Here is a 14,623-nt window from a genome sequence, read left to right on the forward strand (position 1 = left end):
CTTTGGTGGCTGAATTTATGGTAAGAAATTTACCTGTGAAGGTTTGACTATGTGACCTTCCGGATTTTCGACTTTATCACCGCAGGTGTAATCCTTGGTGTTCCACTGGCAGCCCCACTGACTGGTCACACAGGAAATGCACCTGGACACAGGTGGGACATGTGGCTGCATCATGCTGGGTGTTAATGTGTGTGTGTGTGTGTGTGTGTGTGTAGGTGTGCGTGTAGGTGTGTGAGAAAGAGATGCAGCTTACGGTGTGTTGGGGTTCTTCCAAACGGTAGCTGCACAGTTGTAGAAGTGATATTCTCCAGACGTCACTTCAACCGTTTCGTTCAGCAGGATCTTCATCGGGACGGACACGAAGTCTGAACACAGAGGAAGAATCAGAGGTTCAGGGGTCCAAACTGCGGCGTGGGGCCATTTGTGAACAACAATTGAGAATGGTAGCAGGACAGAAACCGCTAGCACAGCCCGTCATGAACGCTAGTTAGCATAGCCACTGATGACGGCAGATAAACAGTTTTCCTGTTAAGTAAGTTGTTTATCCGTCATGAGCGCATTTAGCAGCGAGGACATGGGGTTAATTGACAGCGCTAAGTCCCTCCTCCTGGCTCTGATTGGTTGGTTTTGGTGCATTTCTTCAGAAGCAAAAGCAGCTCAGGGAGGAAGTGGAGGAAATCGATCTTTTCTGTCCCAACATGGTGAGTTTTAACAGATATGCAGAAAATATTTTTTTGATAAAAATTACAAAATTTGCATAATTCTGGAATTGTAGTTGGGGGCTGAGGCGTTCACTAAATGAATGCTGCTATTGTACTTTAGGTTAAAAAAAGGAAATAAACTTTTTGTTTATTTGCATTTTTATGCATTTCTAGTATGAACCCGTTGCAGTGTGACATGACAAGCACAAAACCCCGACCCCATTTCTGCTGGAGGGCAACAAGCTGCTAACACTGACTAGCATTGGTTTTAGCTGTTAAGTTCTAAATATAACACAAAATCTTAAATATATGCCTGATGTATAAAAGAAAAGTGACGCAGAGCTTTGCTACTAATTGTCAACACTACGACAAGGTCAGGAAAATGTTTTAATTAAGAAACAGGGAAAGGGAAGAAGTTCAGTTATGCTAGCTTGACTATGACAACCTAACATGTAGATGTGCTGTGGAATTCTGTGTGTTTCGGGTCAGTTAATAAATAAATAAACCAACTCTGATTGTTCATCAGTAGAGTCGCTGTTTAAATTAGCTAATCAAGCTTAGCTAATATCACCAGTAGCTAATCTACCACAGCGCTCAGTTTCTAATAATCGTAAAATAAACATCAAGCCTGCAAACAGCCTGCCATGTTTACTCTGAATGTTCTGTACTCTGTGAGGGAAATGTTTGAGTGATTTTTGGTGTTGAATCTTGATACATATAGTGAAGCTGCTGTAAGTCAGTTGCCATGACAATGGGTCTGCTTGTAGCGTGGAAAACACAGAGAGCGAGAAAAAGAAGAATATCAGTGGTTTAGGGTTATTCTTCAGCAGTTTTTCTGCTGTATTTTCCCTGTGCTGTGGCGCATTGCACTGAATTAATAATAACTACATGTCCAGGTTTCAATTTGTTAATTTTTGCACGTCTGAAATTTCCCAATATAAACAACAGCATGCAACACGTCTACAGAATAAAAACGCCTGAGAGTTTAAATAAGAATCTGTGGCGAATCGTACCCTGCTGCTCCGGAGTGGGCGGGATTTTTCCGGGGTCGGGAAGCGAACAGACCACCATCGTTGGATCATCTTTATGCGTCACAGCGTCGGATTTTAACGAATTGAAGACGCAGTGCAGCTTGTCGCTGGTCCTCAGCCGGGGGAGAGAGGGAACGCTGATGCTCACCTGCAGAGACAAACAGGACAGAGACACGCCTCAACGTCTGCAGCAATGTTTCTACTAAAACGGGCCAGCAAGACTGGATTAAACCTGATAAAATGTGTCTCCCTGACTGAGAGAGGGCACATGAAAGTGTGTGAGTGTGTGGTGCAGTAATAATTACGATTCAACTGCGCTGTTCAAACATGAGCTCCTCATTACTCTTTGCTGACCTCAACTGTTTTAATTTTGCTGCTGAAGTTCTAATTTCAAACTTCTTGATCCTCTGAAGCTTCTGAACTTTAGAAGATCCAGAACAAAGTCACCTTTCTTCCACTGGAGATTTCAGATTCGCTTTTCTTATCAGATTAAAACCTGAGGCCAGAACTCCTCATAAGTTAGTCATTAAGGAACACAAGGTCAAGGTCAAATTTACTAAATTAACTGGATTTCTACATTGTTGTCTTTCTGCAGGTCATGTTCAGCACTCCAGATTTAATCAAAACAAACTGCAAGCTGAGGCTGCAAGCTGAGGCTCAACCTCTAATGGCTAACGGCTAGTCTAGTGTTATCAACTAGCTCACTCTCTCTTTGGTTGCCTAGCAACAACTTCCTGGGTAAGAAGTTTCAAGTTCACCCAGACTTTGGTTGCCTAGCAACGGTCTGCTGAGTTTAAAGTTCCTCCTCCGTGCTTCAAATCTTCTTCAAAATATAAAAAAAAACGGCTTGAAGTGAAAACTGTGGATAAATGAGGAAAATCTGAACCAATTCAGATCTTTTCATACCCAAAAAGATTTATTTTTATGAGGAACTAGATTGGACGCATATCCAGTAGTTTTTAAAGCATCTGCTGTCAAACAACTTTTTAAAATTCATTTTATTTGACTTTTATGTCATTATTCTGCACCAAAAGAAGCCAGATGCTGTAAATGTTTTGAGTCCATTACTTAGTGAGGAGATTAGAACTGGTGTTAATCAGTGTTAATCCTCCAGTCTGAGAAAAAGACTGAAATATTCTCAGTTTTCTTTACGTTTGATTAAGATTTTATTTCTGTAAGAGAAGTATTCATTCTTCAAAATGACAAATTATTATTCACATAGTCATAAAGCTCATCTCCACTTATAATCTTCAATTATTTTAAACAGCAGGAGGCTAAATATGCACCTGATGTCATTGAAATATTATTTTAAATTCCCAACAAGCTTAATCATCTTTCCATGTAATTATTTCAAATATTTCTAAAAACCCAACATTTTTATGCAAAAGAATATCACATTATGTTGATTAAAAATAAGTGTTGCTTATAAACAACTGATTTATCTCATGAGGATCCTGTTCAACAGGGCAAACAAGATGAATGCAGGAAGGGCTCTGCTGCAAAGCTCTCATAATTCATCTCTGGGTTCCTGGATTTAAATAATATTCTGAAATTAATGCACGATTCTGAAATCTTTACATGTGCAATATCACTCACTTTGAGTTATGTTTCTGTTCATTAAATGTTTCTGCTTGTTCTAAAACTGTGCAAAAACTTTCCTAATTTTCTAAGAACGATTAGAAAACGGAGATAAATGTCTTTACTGCTGCATTTTAAAATAATTCAAACATCAACTTGTTTGCATTTTGTTTTGTTATAGCCTGATCTGATTGCATTATCACACATCTGATGAGGATGACTGTGAGAGCGCCATCAACTAATGCAGCAATCTGCATAAAGCAAATATTCATGTCATCTGATTAATTTAATGTCATTAAAACACATCTCTATCTCTCCTTAAATAAAAAAAGAACTCATACTTTACATTGTAAACTCAGGCTGAAGGACACTGCGTCTCCTGGACACTTGGATCAATGTCCCATTAATTCAGGTTCAGACAGAATCATACATCCTCTGCAGGAGTTCAGCTAATGAAAACATATGGGCTACAGCGCTCATACTGAAATATATCGACTCAATCGTTACGTGCTACTCTCAATCTATTTACTAATATAAATTTCAGATTTTTTAGATATGAGAAAAGACAGAATGAGATATAATTTTATTCATTTTTAAGGAGAAAAGTCATTAAAAGCCTAACCGAACGACTGAAATCTATTTAAATTTAATACTTCTGACGTGTAAAATAAAAGTTTACTGTATGTAAACCCAACATTATAAGAGCTTTTAATGTTAGCTTTAACAGCTCCCTAATTACGGTTAGTGGTTAGCAAGTCTAGAAAAGTTCACCAGATACAGATATATTTTTTTAAATAAGGCTTTAAAACTTAAAACAGCTTTTAAGATTAGCTTTAGCAGCTAGCTGGCTAACCAGACTTTCACATAGCTAAATCTCCGTCTCTGTCATTCAGTGGGTAGGGAATCCAGAAATTTTACTCAAGAGTAGGAATACTTCTTAATAAAGTTAGTCAAGTAACTATAATTGAGAAAATGTAACTAGTTACGACTCAACTCTGCTGATGCATAATTCACAGAAATAAGCACCAACTACAACAATTTAAAATCAAATAAAAGATGGCGTCTCATCAGAGAAACTTTGTTCTGATTCTTTGCTGGGATTTTCACCCACCTGGTTCGTCTTCTTGCAGCTGATGTTCAGCGGGTCGAAGGCTGCGATCTCAACGCACTTCCCGTTGGGAGACCAGAGCCAGGCGTTCGTCTCTGCTGACCTGCTGCAGTCCTGCTTCCTGGTGCACCTGGAGAAACAACATGGCGGCTTGATTTCCGGCAGCTTATTGGATCCCATTTCAGGCTGCAGCGGTTCAGGAGTCGCTCACCTTCCCTCCAGGACACACCAGCCGCAGTACGGATCCTTCACCTCAACGCAGGAGTGGCAGTCGGTCATCAGATGGCAGGTCTGGACCGGAACCTTGGTGATCTGGACACACAACAAGTTAATTTCATTAAGTTTCATTATTATTGTAATTAATTCTTTTTTTTTCATTAAATTGTTTTTAATTATTTAATTTATTTCTATGCATGTATATTTTGTAATAAATAAAAATATGTCTATATATTTTTTCTGAATTTATTTAAATAAATTAATCTTATTAGAATGTTTTATGCATAAACTACTAAACAATCACAAAGTTAGATTTAAACTTTGTTTTGTGTTCCAGAAAATGCTTTATTTACAACCCTAAGCAGGTCATAAAAAACTCATGCAAAAATAATTTGAAAACATTTTTTAATAAAAAAATTTTAATCAATCTTACGGCAAATAAATTATATTTAAACTTTATTATATTCTTAAAATGTTTTAATGATTTTAACGGAATGATTTTTCAAAATTTTATTTTAAAGAATCTGGAAGCTGCTTTTATCGATGGTATTTTATTGATCTGTGTTGTTATTGATCGGCTGTTTGTGTTTGATGATCTTGTACAGAACTTTGTTGCAGTTTTAATGTTTTCTTCATTTTTGCTACTTTATGTTGATTAATCTCAGTTAATCAAATAAACTGAAGTTTGTAAAAGTTTAAGGACTATAAATAGTTTTGTACTTGTTGACTTTTCTGTCTGGAGAGAATCTTTGGCTGCAAAAAACACCAAAAATTTACATATTCATGTTTAAATTCAGTAAAAAAATATATAAAATTTGAAATTCTATCCTAATCCCAGATTTCTCATTACTTTAAAACAGCTTTAATTCTTCCTCCTGATGTTTTTTTAAGTTGAGCATCTTCCAAGCGGCTCTGCTCTCCGACAGGCTGAGCGCCGTCTAATAAATTTAAATGAGCAGATGGAACGAGCTCCAGCGTCGTCGCTCGACTTGATCAAAGCAAATTGCTCTCTTGAAGTGCTTTGTAATTAATTCATTTCTAAAAATCAATAACATCTATTTCACCTCGGCTGAGGAAAAGATAAAAGGACAAAGCAAAGAAAGACGGATGACGGAGAGGAAGAAAAACGGAGTGAATAAATCAAGCAGCGACTTGTGTGCGGTAATGCAGACGGATGTGTTGGTGTTAGTCGACAGAGAATAAATGATCAAATAGGACAGAGGGAATAAATGAAGGGCTCATTAAATCAGCAGCTTGATGGATGAAAGGGGGAAACAGGAGCTAGCTAGCGCCGCCGCCGCGACCTTCCGGGTCGCTCTGGACGGGTGGAAGCGCGGAGCGATGGATCCGGCAAACGGAACAATCAATGGGCTCCGACCTTTTTGTCCGTGGTGATGTACAGGTGCTGCAGGCTGGAGTCGAACAGCAGGTTCTTGTTGACCTTGTGCCTGGAGGCGCCGCTCAGCGGCTGGCCGTAAACCTTGGGTTGAGCCGACAGATGCAGCTTCAGCACCTGCAGAGGAGAAACAGAAAGTGGAAACGTTACCGCCAGCGCAGAGCAGGACCACAGTGGCAGCAGGACGGCGACAGCTAAAACACATTTTAACCAGAAGATACTGTGATGAATGAAATTTAGTGGAAGTAAAACAAGAACAATACACTTTAAATTCTAGTGAGCAATTGGAACTGAAAGACATTTTAAAGATTCAAAATAAAAAAAACTGAAACAACTTTTGTCATCCAGTTTTTGGTAGGAAAAGAGAAAAATGATAAATTATGCAATTAAAAATGATCGAGCTCGTTTAATTTATCATACGAGTCCCTCCTGAAGCCGAAAACCATAAAGAAACGGATTAAAACATTTACAACAAGTTGATATGCAGGCAATCCAAGATGGCACAAGGAAATATTTGCATATATTTTAAGAAGCTTTGAATAAAAACATTTGTAAAGACTGGGGCTAATGTTAGCTTGCTAGCTTTTGTCAACCAAAATGCATTTTTTAGTATAATTTTGAACCCACAAACAGTAAGTGAATAAAGTCATGATTTAAGAATCTGTCACCTGTCCATCGACGGTGCCCAGGAACGCCACAGCATGGTCCATCTCCACGGCAACAGCCACAGCCGTCAGGTGACGCCCATGCGTCCATGACGGCTCAGCCACTAAGGCGAATTCGGCCTTACTGGCCAGCGGTGAGGGCAGATGCTCAGCTCCACATTTCTCCATGCCTCTCTGGTGAAAGAGCAGGTTTTCCATTTAAAACATCAGATTTGGGTTTCAGTTTCGTTTCAGGAGAGGATTTTAGTACCGTTCCGCTGCACAGCTCCTCAGGCTTGGAATTAGAAGTAGAATAAGGCGAATAAACCGCCAGCTGGTTGTTGATGAGGCCCCCGTGGTTGTAACAGGCGTCTATGACTTTATAAATTTGTGCGTCGATGAACTTTAAAGGGTACATACCTGAAAACAGGAGCAGAAACAAAATCCGTCTCCACTCAAGCTAAATATGAAACATTAAGAAAATAAAACAACAAAATAGCTAAAACATAAGAAATCTGTAAAGCTAAATACTTTTCCACAACACTATGTAAAAAGAAAGAGGTATAAGCAAATTTTGCCACTGCTTAGGGCCCCCTGCTGGCCTGGAGGTCCAAAAGAGCACAAATGAACCAGCTTTATAAAAGTTATTGCCAAAATAACCCAATTACTGAATTACTTCAGAAGAAAACAGCAACACTGTTTCATTTATAGTGTTCTGTGAGAAATATTCAATGTTAAAATATTTTGTGTACACAGAAAGAAAGCTCAGTGTTTCATCTTTTGATTCACTGTGGAGAAGTAAACGAGAAGTAAAATAGATCCTAACAATGATGAAAAAAATTTCTATAAATAGTTTTTGAAGACCGAGGCGAGGCAGTGCAGTGCCGTGCCTCACCTCTGGGGGCGCTGTATATATTATATAGCTAACACATACTTGTTTAATTACACATTTCCTACATGTGTTGATATTCCTGATGGATAGATTTAATGAATACATCTTTCTGATTGGCCATAAATGTGCAGAGAAAGTACCGTGTCTTACTGACAGGGGGCAGTGCTGAGCCCCACAGACACAACGAGCAACAAGTGCTCTTCTTCTACTCACTGAAAAAACTGAAAACAGTTGCAGGAAAAAGATACAAACAGAAGAGAAGCATTGAAGACCCCTCTCTTTTTGAAAATAAGATGAATGATGATTTTTTTTACAACAGAATGAGAAGGTGGCGTCTGCTATGAACCTGACTGCAAATTAATCTATCGGAAACATTTTCTGAGACCAAACTGATAAAAAAAAGCTATAAAAACATGAAAGTGTGTCATACACATGGCTGAGCTGTCGTCTTCGTTGCTGAAGGTGGCGAACAGAACTTCGTCATGAGCTGAGATGGGTCCGTACTCAGAGCCGTACCGAGGGGACCGGCTCAGACTCTGAGCCAAAGTCTCGCCTGCTGGTCCAACAAAAGCCGCCTGGAAGATCAGAGAAAGCAGATTGAAGTTTGGTTTATTATAAATATGAGTAACAATAATAAACATCCGGACCGGCTGGTTCTCCTCACCAGAACTTTGCTGAACTCATTGCCGGCGCTGCAGTTGAGCTGCAGCTCCGTGTACGAGTAGTAGTTGTGATCCTCCTCACAGATCCGGGAGATGAACGTGAAGTTCTTGTGGTTGTGCGAGTTGAGCTTCCTGGAAAACAGGAAGTAGACGAAGCCGTTGCTTTTGAAGCTGAAGCGGAAGTCGTGCGCGTATTTCACGTTGAAGGGATTGGACTGGACCGCCGCGGTCTCGATGATGTTCTCAAACACGTCCCAGTCGCCCTCTTCCTCCAGGACGCGGGTGGAGATGAGCTTCATGTTGTCCAAACTGCTGTGGCCTTTAGCAACCTGACGGAGAAACACACCAAGCAGGGGTTTTACTGTAATTACTGCAAATGCAAGTCTGGAGATTTCTTAAATTAAGTTGTTTTTTGCCATTATTATTCATAAATATAGTAATAACAGCGAGGTTTACTGGGAGTAAACCCAGTTTCACCGTAAGAGCATCTGTCTCTTTTAAAGAGTCAAAATAATGAGATGGGTCGCTAATAAGATACATTTTTACTTCGCTGTCGCAACCTGTCTTTCGTTCCTTTTGTCGTTAAGCTGCCGTTCTAAAATATAAACAGCAGAAGCTCTCTTATCAAAATAAAAGCATTAAATCAAAAACCAGAAGTCAATCACGTTATGCACCAAATAAGGAGCTTAAATTTGGGTTATTTACAACGAGAATAAAGTCGTATTCTGACAAAGTAGAACACAATGACTTTATTGTTGTAATATTTTGACTTAATTCGCAAAATATTACATTACTAATGTAATAGTGCAAATATTACAATAGTAATGTAATATTTTGCCATTATTGTTATTTTTACCTTATTTTTATTTTGACATTATTCTCATAATATTTTGATTTTATTCTGTTAAACACAGAGAAGTGGGCGGAGCTTGTGCTTCCTCCTCACCAGGAAAACGGTGAGGTTTTCTTTGTTTTTCTTGTAGTATGACATCACTCCCACGACGGAGACGGTCTCATCGGCGCTCGCCACGTACGACTTCTCGCCCTTGTTGTCGTTGAAGTAGACTTCGTCCTTCACGCTGTCCAGGCTCCTGAGCGAGCAGAGGCCCCTGAACAGGCTGCCGCACACCACCAGCTGGTTCTTGGCCGGGTGGAGCAGCAGCAGCTTGTTGTAGTTGGGCGTGTCCTTTGCGTCCTTGCAGGAGACGGTGGTGACGGGCGGAGTGCACTGCCGGTTGTCGAGTTTGGGGCCCGTAACGTAGCTGGACTCCTGCTCCAGGTCGGCGGTCAGCTGGTACAGGTTGTTGATCGCGCCCACGTACAGCCGGCCCGTGGCGGGGTGCACCACCACGTTGTTGATCAGTGTGGTGGACGAAAACTCCGGGTTCTCCGGGTCCACGCCGCGGCACGGGGCGAGGTGAGCCGTCACCATGGCAACCACGGTGAGCCGCCACGCCCACCACCGCTCCATCATGTCTGGAAGACAAAACCAGAAAAATACCAGCTGGTTGTCAAATAATTACAGTTTTAGTGACGCCTAATGGTGAGATTTCAGAATGCAACAAAAAAAATCGATCTGACATCAGTTAGTGGAACGCTGCCCCCAGTGGTCAACTACTCTAAATAATCTTAAATTTCATGATAAATCAAGATTTAAATATATTTAATAAAATAGAGAAATGATGAATGTTCACACAAATGTTTCTTCTAGAAGCTTAATGAAAATAAAATAATATATACAAAAATGAAAAGTTTAATTAAAGTAGTATAAAGAAAACAAATTAACAAGTAGATTTAAATAAAATACATATTGATAATCTGGTGACAAATTTTACATTACATATAGAGGGCTGGAAAAACACACATTTACTCCAGTATGAAGGTAAAACACAATGTGCACATTTTTAAAATGTTTTAAATAAGTTATAATGCAAGGTAATTTTATTTATATAGCACATTTTGTTAGGATCGTATCCCCTATTCCAACATCTGCATAACCAGACAGACACTTAAAGAGGTGCGGCAAATGCAAACGAGGGGATTAGCATGTCATGAGGCAATGGCCTTCAGTCAGAGGCCTTTTTAGATTTGTTGTAACACTGACTGCTACTGGAGATCCTTTCTGCCTGCGGCTTCACCTTCCACAGCGACTGAAGACATCTGGGTGATGTAAGTGATGACTAATCCTGTCAGTTTCAGTTCTAACTGGTTTTTATTTTGTTTTTACTTTTTGTGTTTGGTTGTTTTTATTTTGGATATTTAAATTATTTTCCAGTTCCAATGTTAAGTGTTCTTAAAGTTTATTGGTCTTTTACTTGAAACTGTCTCACAATCACAACATTATTGTTTACCGCAGAAATTACAGGGACAATTCATCGTCCAGGAAAGCAATAAGATAGATAAAGTATTTTTAAATTGAATTTATCTTTGAATTGGGCTGCAGGATCTTCTCAGTCAGTGAACCGAAACATTCTGAGCTTATTAGAGTCAGCCTCACACTTTTATCATAAATTTAATCTGTCGCTGTCATTAAATGTCACACCTTTTCTCCCTGTAACATTAAAACAAGCCAAACCCAGCAGGTATGTTCCCCGCCTCGTCCTGTTAAGGATCTGCGACATCAAAGGGCTAAAATCATCTTCTGTTTCCTCCGTAACCCATCTCAGCCGCTTTTCTTTTCTCTCTGAAGCGTTTTTCATCCTCCAGTTCAGCCTGACTGCTGTCAGGGCTGAAATAAACTCGGTTTGTGTCGAAGGTGTGTTTGTGTTTCTCTTGAAAACAACAGATGGGATTTTATGGATGTGAAACGTTTAGGTAAAGCCCCTTTTCAGAGCTTGTTGAGGATAAAAACCTTGCCTCACTATATAAACATAATTAAACCACTGAAGGGTTATTATGAGGTTTTAGGATAATTATTGCAAACAGAAGGATCACTACTTAGAAGATCAGCGGCCTCAATAAAGCCTTTGTGCCACCGGCTCACCATTATAAATCGTTGCAGTGTTCTTCAGGATGAAAAGGATTTTTACTGAATGACGGATGGACTGATCTGACAGGTAACGCTGAGAACCGGAAATTATTTCCACTTCCTACAGTTAAGCAAAGAAATTACCTGAAGGGAGAAAAGGTGAGTGACACTTTTAATGTGTGAACTGCTGGATTACACAGCTTTAAAAAGGAGAAAAATTCTGGTGTGAAAGCCGACAACACGGTAGAAAAACATTTACATTTGCTACTGTTTTGAACTAAACATTTTTCAAGACTTTTTGACTCATTCAAGACATTTGGATAGATGGATGAAACATTTCGACAATAAAGTGGAATAAGTTTGGAAAACTCTACTAAATCAAGTTCTGGACAGCTCCAGATAATGTAGGAATCTTGACTTTTGTTCCAGGTGTAGCAGTTAAATTATTCCCCTCGAAATGGAGTTGTTTTTTCAGAGTCTGAAAAGCTTATAAATTAGGGTCAGGACTTTAATTTTTATTAATAAATTTTATCGCAATTAATTTTTTTACATACAAAAGTTCCCAATGGAACGTTTGATTTTGTGCGTTTCTGGTACGCCATTAAATCAGACGCACAAGCAACAGCAGTGATGGGTGATAAAGCGTCTTCTCCCACTGCGGGTTACATTTTGCTCTAAACTAATCTGATTGGACGCTGAAAAAGACTACTGTCATGTTGCAGTTGTGCTAAAGGGAGTTAGCCTATCAGCTAAGCTATTCAAGCCTAAAATAGCATCTCAGTGCTAAACATGTTGCTAATGCTAATGTTAGCATCTACAGATGCTCAATGATTGATCAGGACTTCCTGAAACACTGGAAAGCTGAATGGCTACAATAGCATTCTTGATAAATACAACCAAAACAAATGTGCTAGGCTATCGCTAGCATAAGAAATGGCTAATAGTCTTTAACTAAAGAGAAACCCTCCAACTGTTAAAATCTGACGCCTCCATCTTGTTTCCATCTGGTGAAGAAGGAAGTTGCTCTCAGTGCTTTCAGAGGTTTTTGTGCCGTTTCCTTCAGTGGTTCTTGGTGCAGCGCCCCCACAGGCCAGGAGGGGAACAGGTTGGTTTGACTCAGAGAACCACAGCAGCTGGAGGTGGAGCAGATGATGGAGTTCTGGTTCCAAATCGAACTGAAACTACAGGACCATCTGGTGTGAAACCATCCTGAAATCTACACCAAATGTTAGAGAAGCTAATCTGTAGCAATCAGGGGCTTCTGAATTATCAGACTCCTAAGGCCAGGACATGTTTTGAATATTTGCTCTGCCACTGTATTTCCAGAAACGATCAGCCAGTATGCATCTAAAAGTCTGATTTAAGGGTCAGACAGAAGTCTGCCAACAAATCTGCCTTCGTCTCTCCGAACACCAGCAAACCCTATTTGGTAGAAAACTGGAATAATGTACAAACATGGTCATGGAAACTTAAAAAAAAACACAGGTTGAAACGAGTGGGAGTCTTTAAAAGCCAAAAGCTCTGGCTGAAAAGTTTGTAGTGAAGCTGAATGTAGGAATGTGTGTTGAAGCTCCAGCCGGGGGAATAAAGCCTCGCAGATTTTCTGCTCCTGTCTAACCTCCTTAAGCCTCGTTCCTTCAGTCGTCTCTTCATCACTCGCATGTTTCTCTCTGCGTGTGCCTCCCTCCACATCCCAACCCGTGGGAACCGCTTCAAACAATCCTTGCTTTCTGACACTCGACATCCCACCGGGACCGCGCACATCTGAGGCCGACCGCCGTTCGAGTCTGCTGATTGAATGTCTCTTTTTTCTGTCTGGCATTTTTGTCTCAAAAAACTCATCTGATGTCACATGCATTTGATGAATGTGGTTAAAAGTCGTCTACTCTCTGCCTGGAGACAATTCAGATGTCTAATATTTTCCTCTGAAGGGATGAGATGCTGCCAAGTCTGGAGGTGCACCAGAAAGGAGATGATAAAAAGGTTAAAAGGAGAGAGATGAGGCTGAACTCTGACCTTCAGAGCAGCTGATCCAGAACGCTGCTGCTGGCGTTCTGACTAAAACCAGGAAGACGGTGCACATCATCCAGCTATAAACTGCAGAACAGCTGAAACACTGAGCTCCTTTAAATCTAGACTAAAACACACCTAGTTAGAGATCTCTTTGATTCATAATAACTGAATTTGATGGTAATTATTGATGATGGCATTTGATAAACATTTCATGTTTGTGACTGGTGTTTTTATTGTTGTGTTTTTATGATGTAAAACTCTTTGAACTGCCTCCTTGCTGAAATGTGTTATGATTGATTCAGCTTTGTGCACCGGAAATGTGGAACAAACTTGCAGGAAACTGCAGAACACTAAATTTTTTTAAACCGCTTATGATCAACAATAATTGACTTTGATGGTATTTATTGATGTTTGCTGCTGAAATGTTCTACCTTGACTGGATGCTGTTCTTGGCAACCGCCATGTTGTCCCTCATTATTCACCTCCCTGCAACCAAAACTGTTCATTATCGTCGAATTCACCTCAACTTTCGCTCCAAAACGCCTGATTTACATTCCAGCCCACCGCTGGGGTAACATTAGCCATTCATGACATTGGGCCAGAGGAACATGGATGCTGATTGGCCAGAGCTGGAGGGACGCAGTGGCTGTAATTGGAGGAACCCCGGGGGAAAATGGAGTCCTTATTGGTGGTAATGAAGGAGCCTGGCGAGGGAAAGTGAAGCTAAAGCAGCAAACAGGACGGACACACACAGCAGGAAGAGCTCGTCTATCAACACACACAGGCAATCTCCTCCATCAGACCCAGAGACGACGCAGTCTGGAGGAACAAACGGCACCTGAGGAGTTCCTGGGGAAAATAAAACCGATGCGATGAAACGGCGCTGATCTGAGAACAGCTGCCTGGTTAGAGTTGGTCCAATCACTTCCCTCCTCAGCAGAACTTCTCCAACTTTTAAAATGTCTTTATTTAACTATAAGCAAGTTTTGTGGCTCAGTAGTGAATTTGGTTGGTAATTATTTGTATAATAATGTGTTTATAAACCAATCTGACCCTTAGCCGGTGTCCATTTTCAGTTCTAATACTAAATCAACATTAAAGCTGCAGAATGTACCTTTATGTCACCATAATCTCTGAAAATAATAAATCCACTGCCTTCTCTAAGTGTTAACCAATCAGTGACAGGAGGCGGGTCTTAGCGCAGTCAATCACTACCCCTCTCTGCTACACTACAGCTAGCTTAGCTTGACTTGAATGCTAAAGCCAGTTAGCATAGCCACCAAAGATAAATATAATGGTAAGTTGTTCACAGCGGATACATGAGAATGATTGGCAGCACTAAGACCCTCCTCCTGGCTCTGATTGGTTGTTTTGGTGCATTTCTTCAGATGGCAGTAACTCAGGGAGGAGATCG

General features: G+C 40.2%; 1 protein-coding gene across 2 annotated transcripts in view; it reads right to left on the reverse strand.

Moving 5' to 3' along the window:
• Positions 1–14,623, reverse strand: part of LOC106953105 (plexin-B2-like) — a 141,752-nt gene that overhangs the window by 25,262 nt on the left and 101,867 nt on the right. For both annotated transcript variants that reach the window (XM_015041660.1, XM_015041659.1), the window contains exons 5-15: positions 9,175–9,704; positions 8,231–8,557; positions 7,997–8,141; positions 6,946–7,094; positions 6,699–6,869; positions 6,013–6,147; positions 4,630–4,730; positions 4,422–4,548; positions 1,715–1,880; positions 254–365; positions 34–142 (exon numbers count right to left, since the gene is read on the reverse strand). In XM_015041660.1, the coding sequence (XP_014897146.1) occupies positions 34–142; positions 254–365; positions 1,715–1,880; positions 4,422–4,548; positions 4,630–4,730; positions 6,013–6,147; positions 6,699–6,869; positions 6,946–7,094; positions 7,997–8,141; positions 8,231–8,557; positions 9,175–9,702 (2,070 nt within the window). In that variant the 5' untranslated portion in view covers positions 9,703–9,704. The remainder of the gene's footprint in view (positions 1–33; positions 143–253; positions 366–1,714; positions 1,881–4,421; positions 4,549–4,629; positions 4,731–6,012; positions 6,148–6,698; positions 6,870–6,945; positions 7,095–7,996; positions 8,142–8,230; positions 8,558–9,174; positions 9,705–14,623) is intronic.

The sequence above is a fragment of the Poecilia latipinna genome, unplaced genomic scaffold, assembly GCF_001443285.1.
Source record: "Poecilia latipinna isolate Pla-1442-1.1 unplaced genomic scaffold, P_latipinna-1.0 Scaffold560, whole genome shotgun sequence".
Classification (NCBI taxonomy): domain Eukaryota; kingdom Metazoa; phylum Chordata; class Actinopteri; order Cyprinodontiformes; family Poeciliidae; genus Poecilia; species Poecilia latipinna.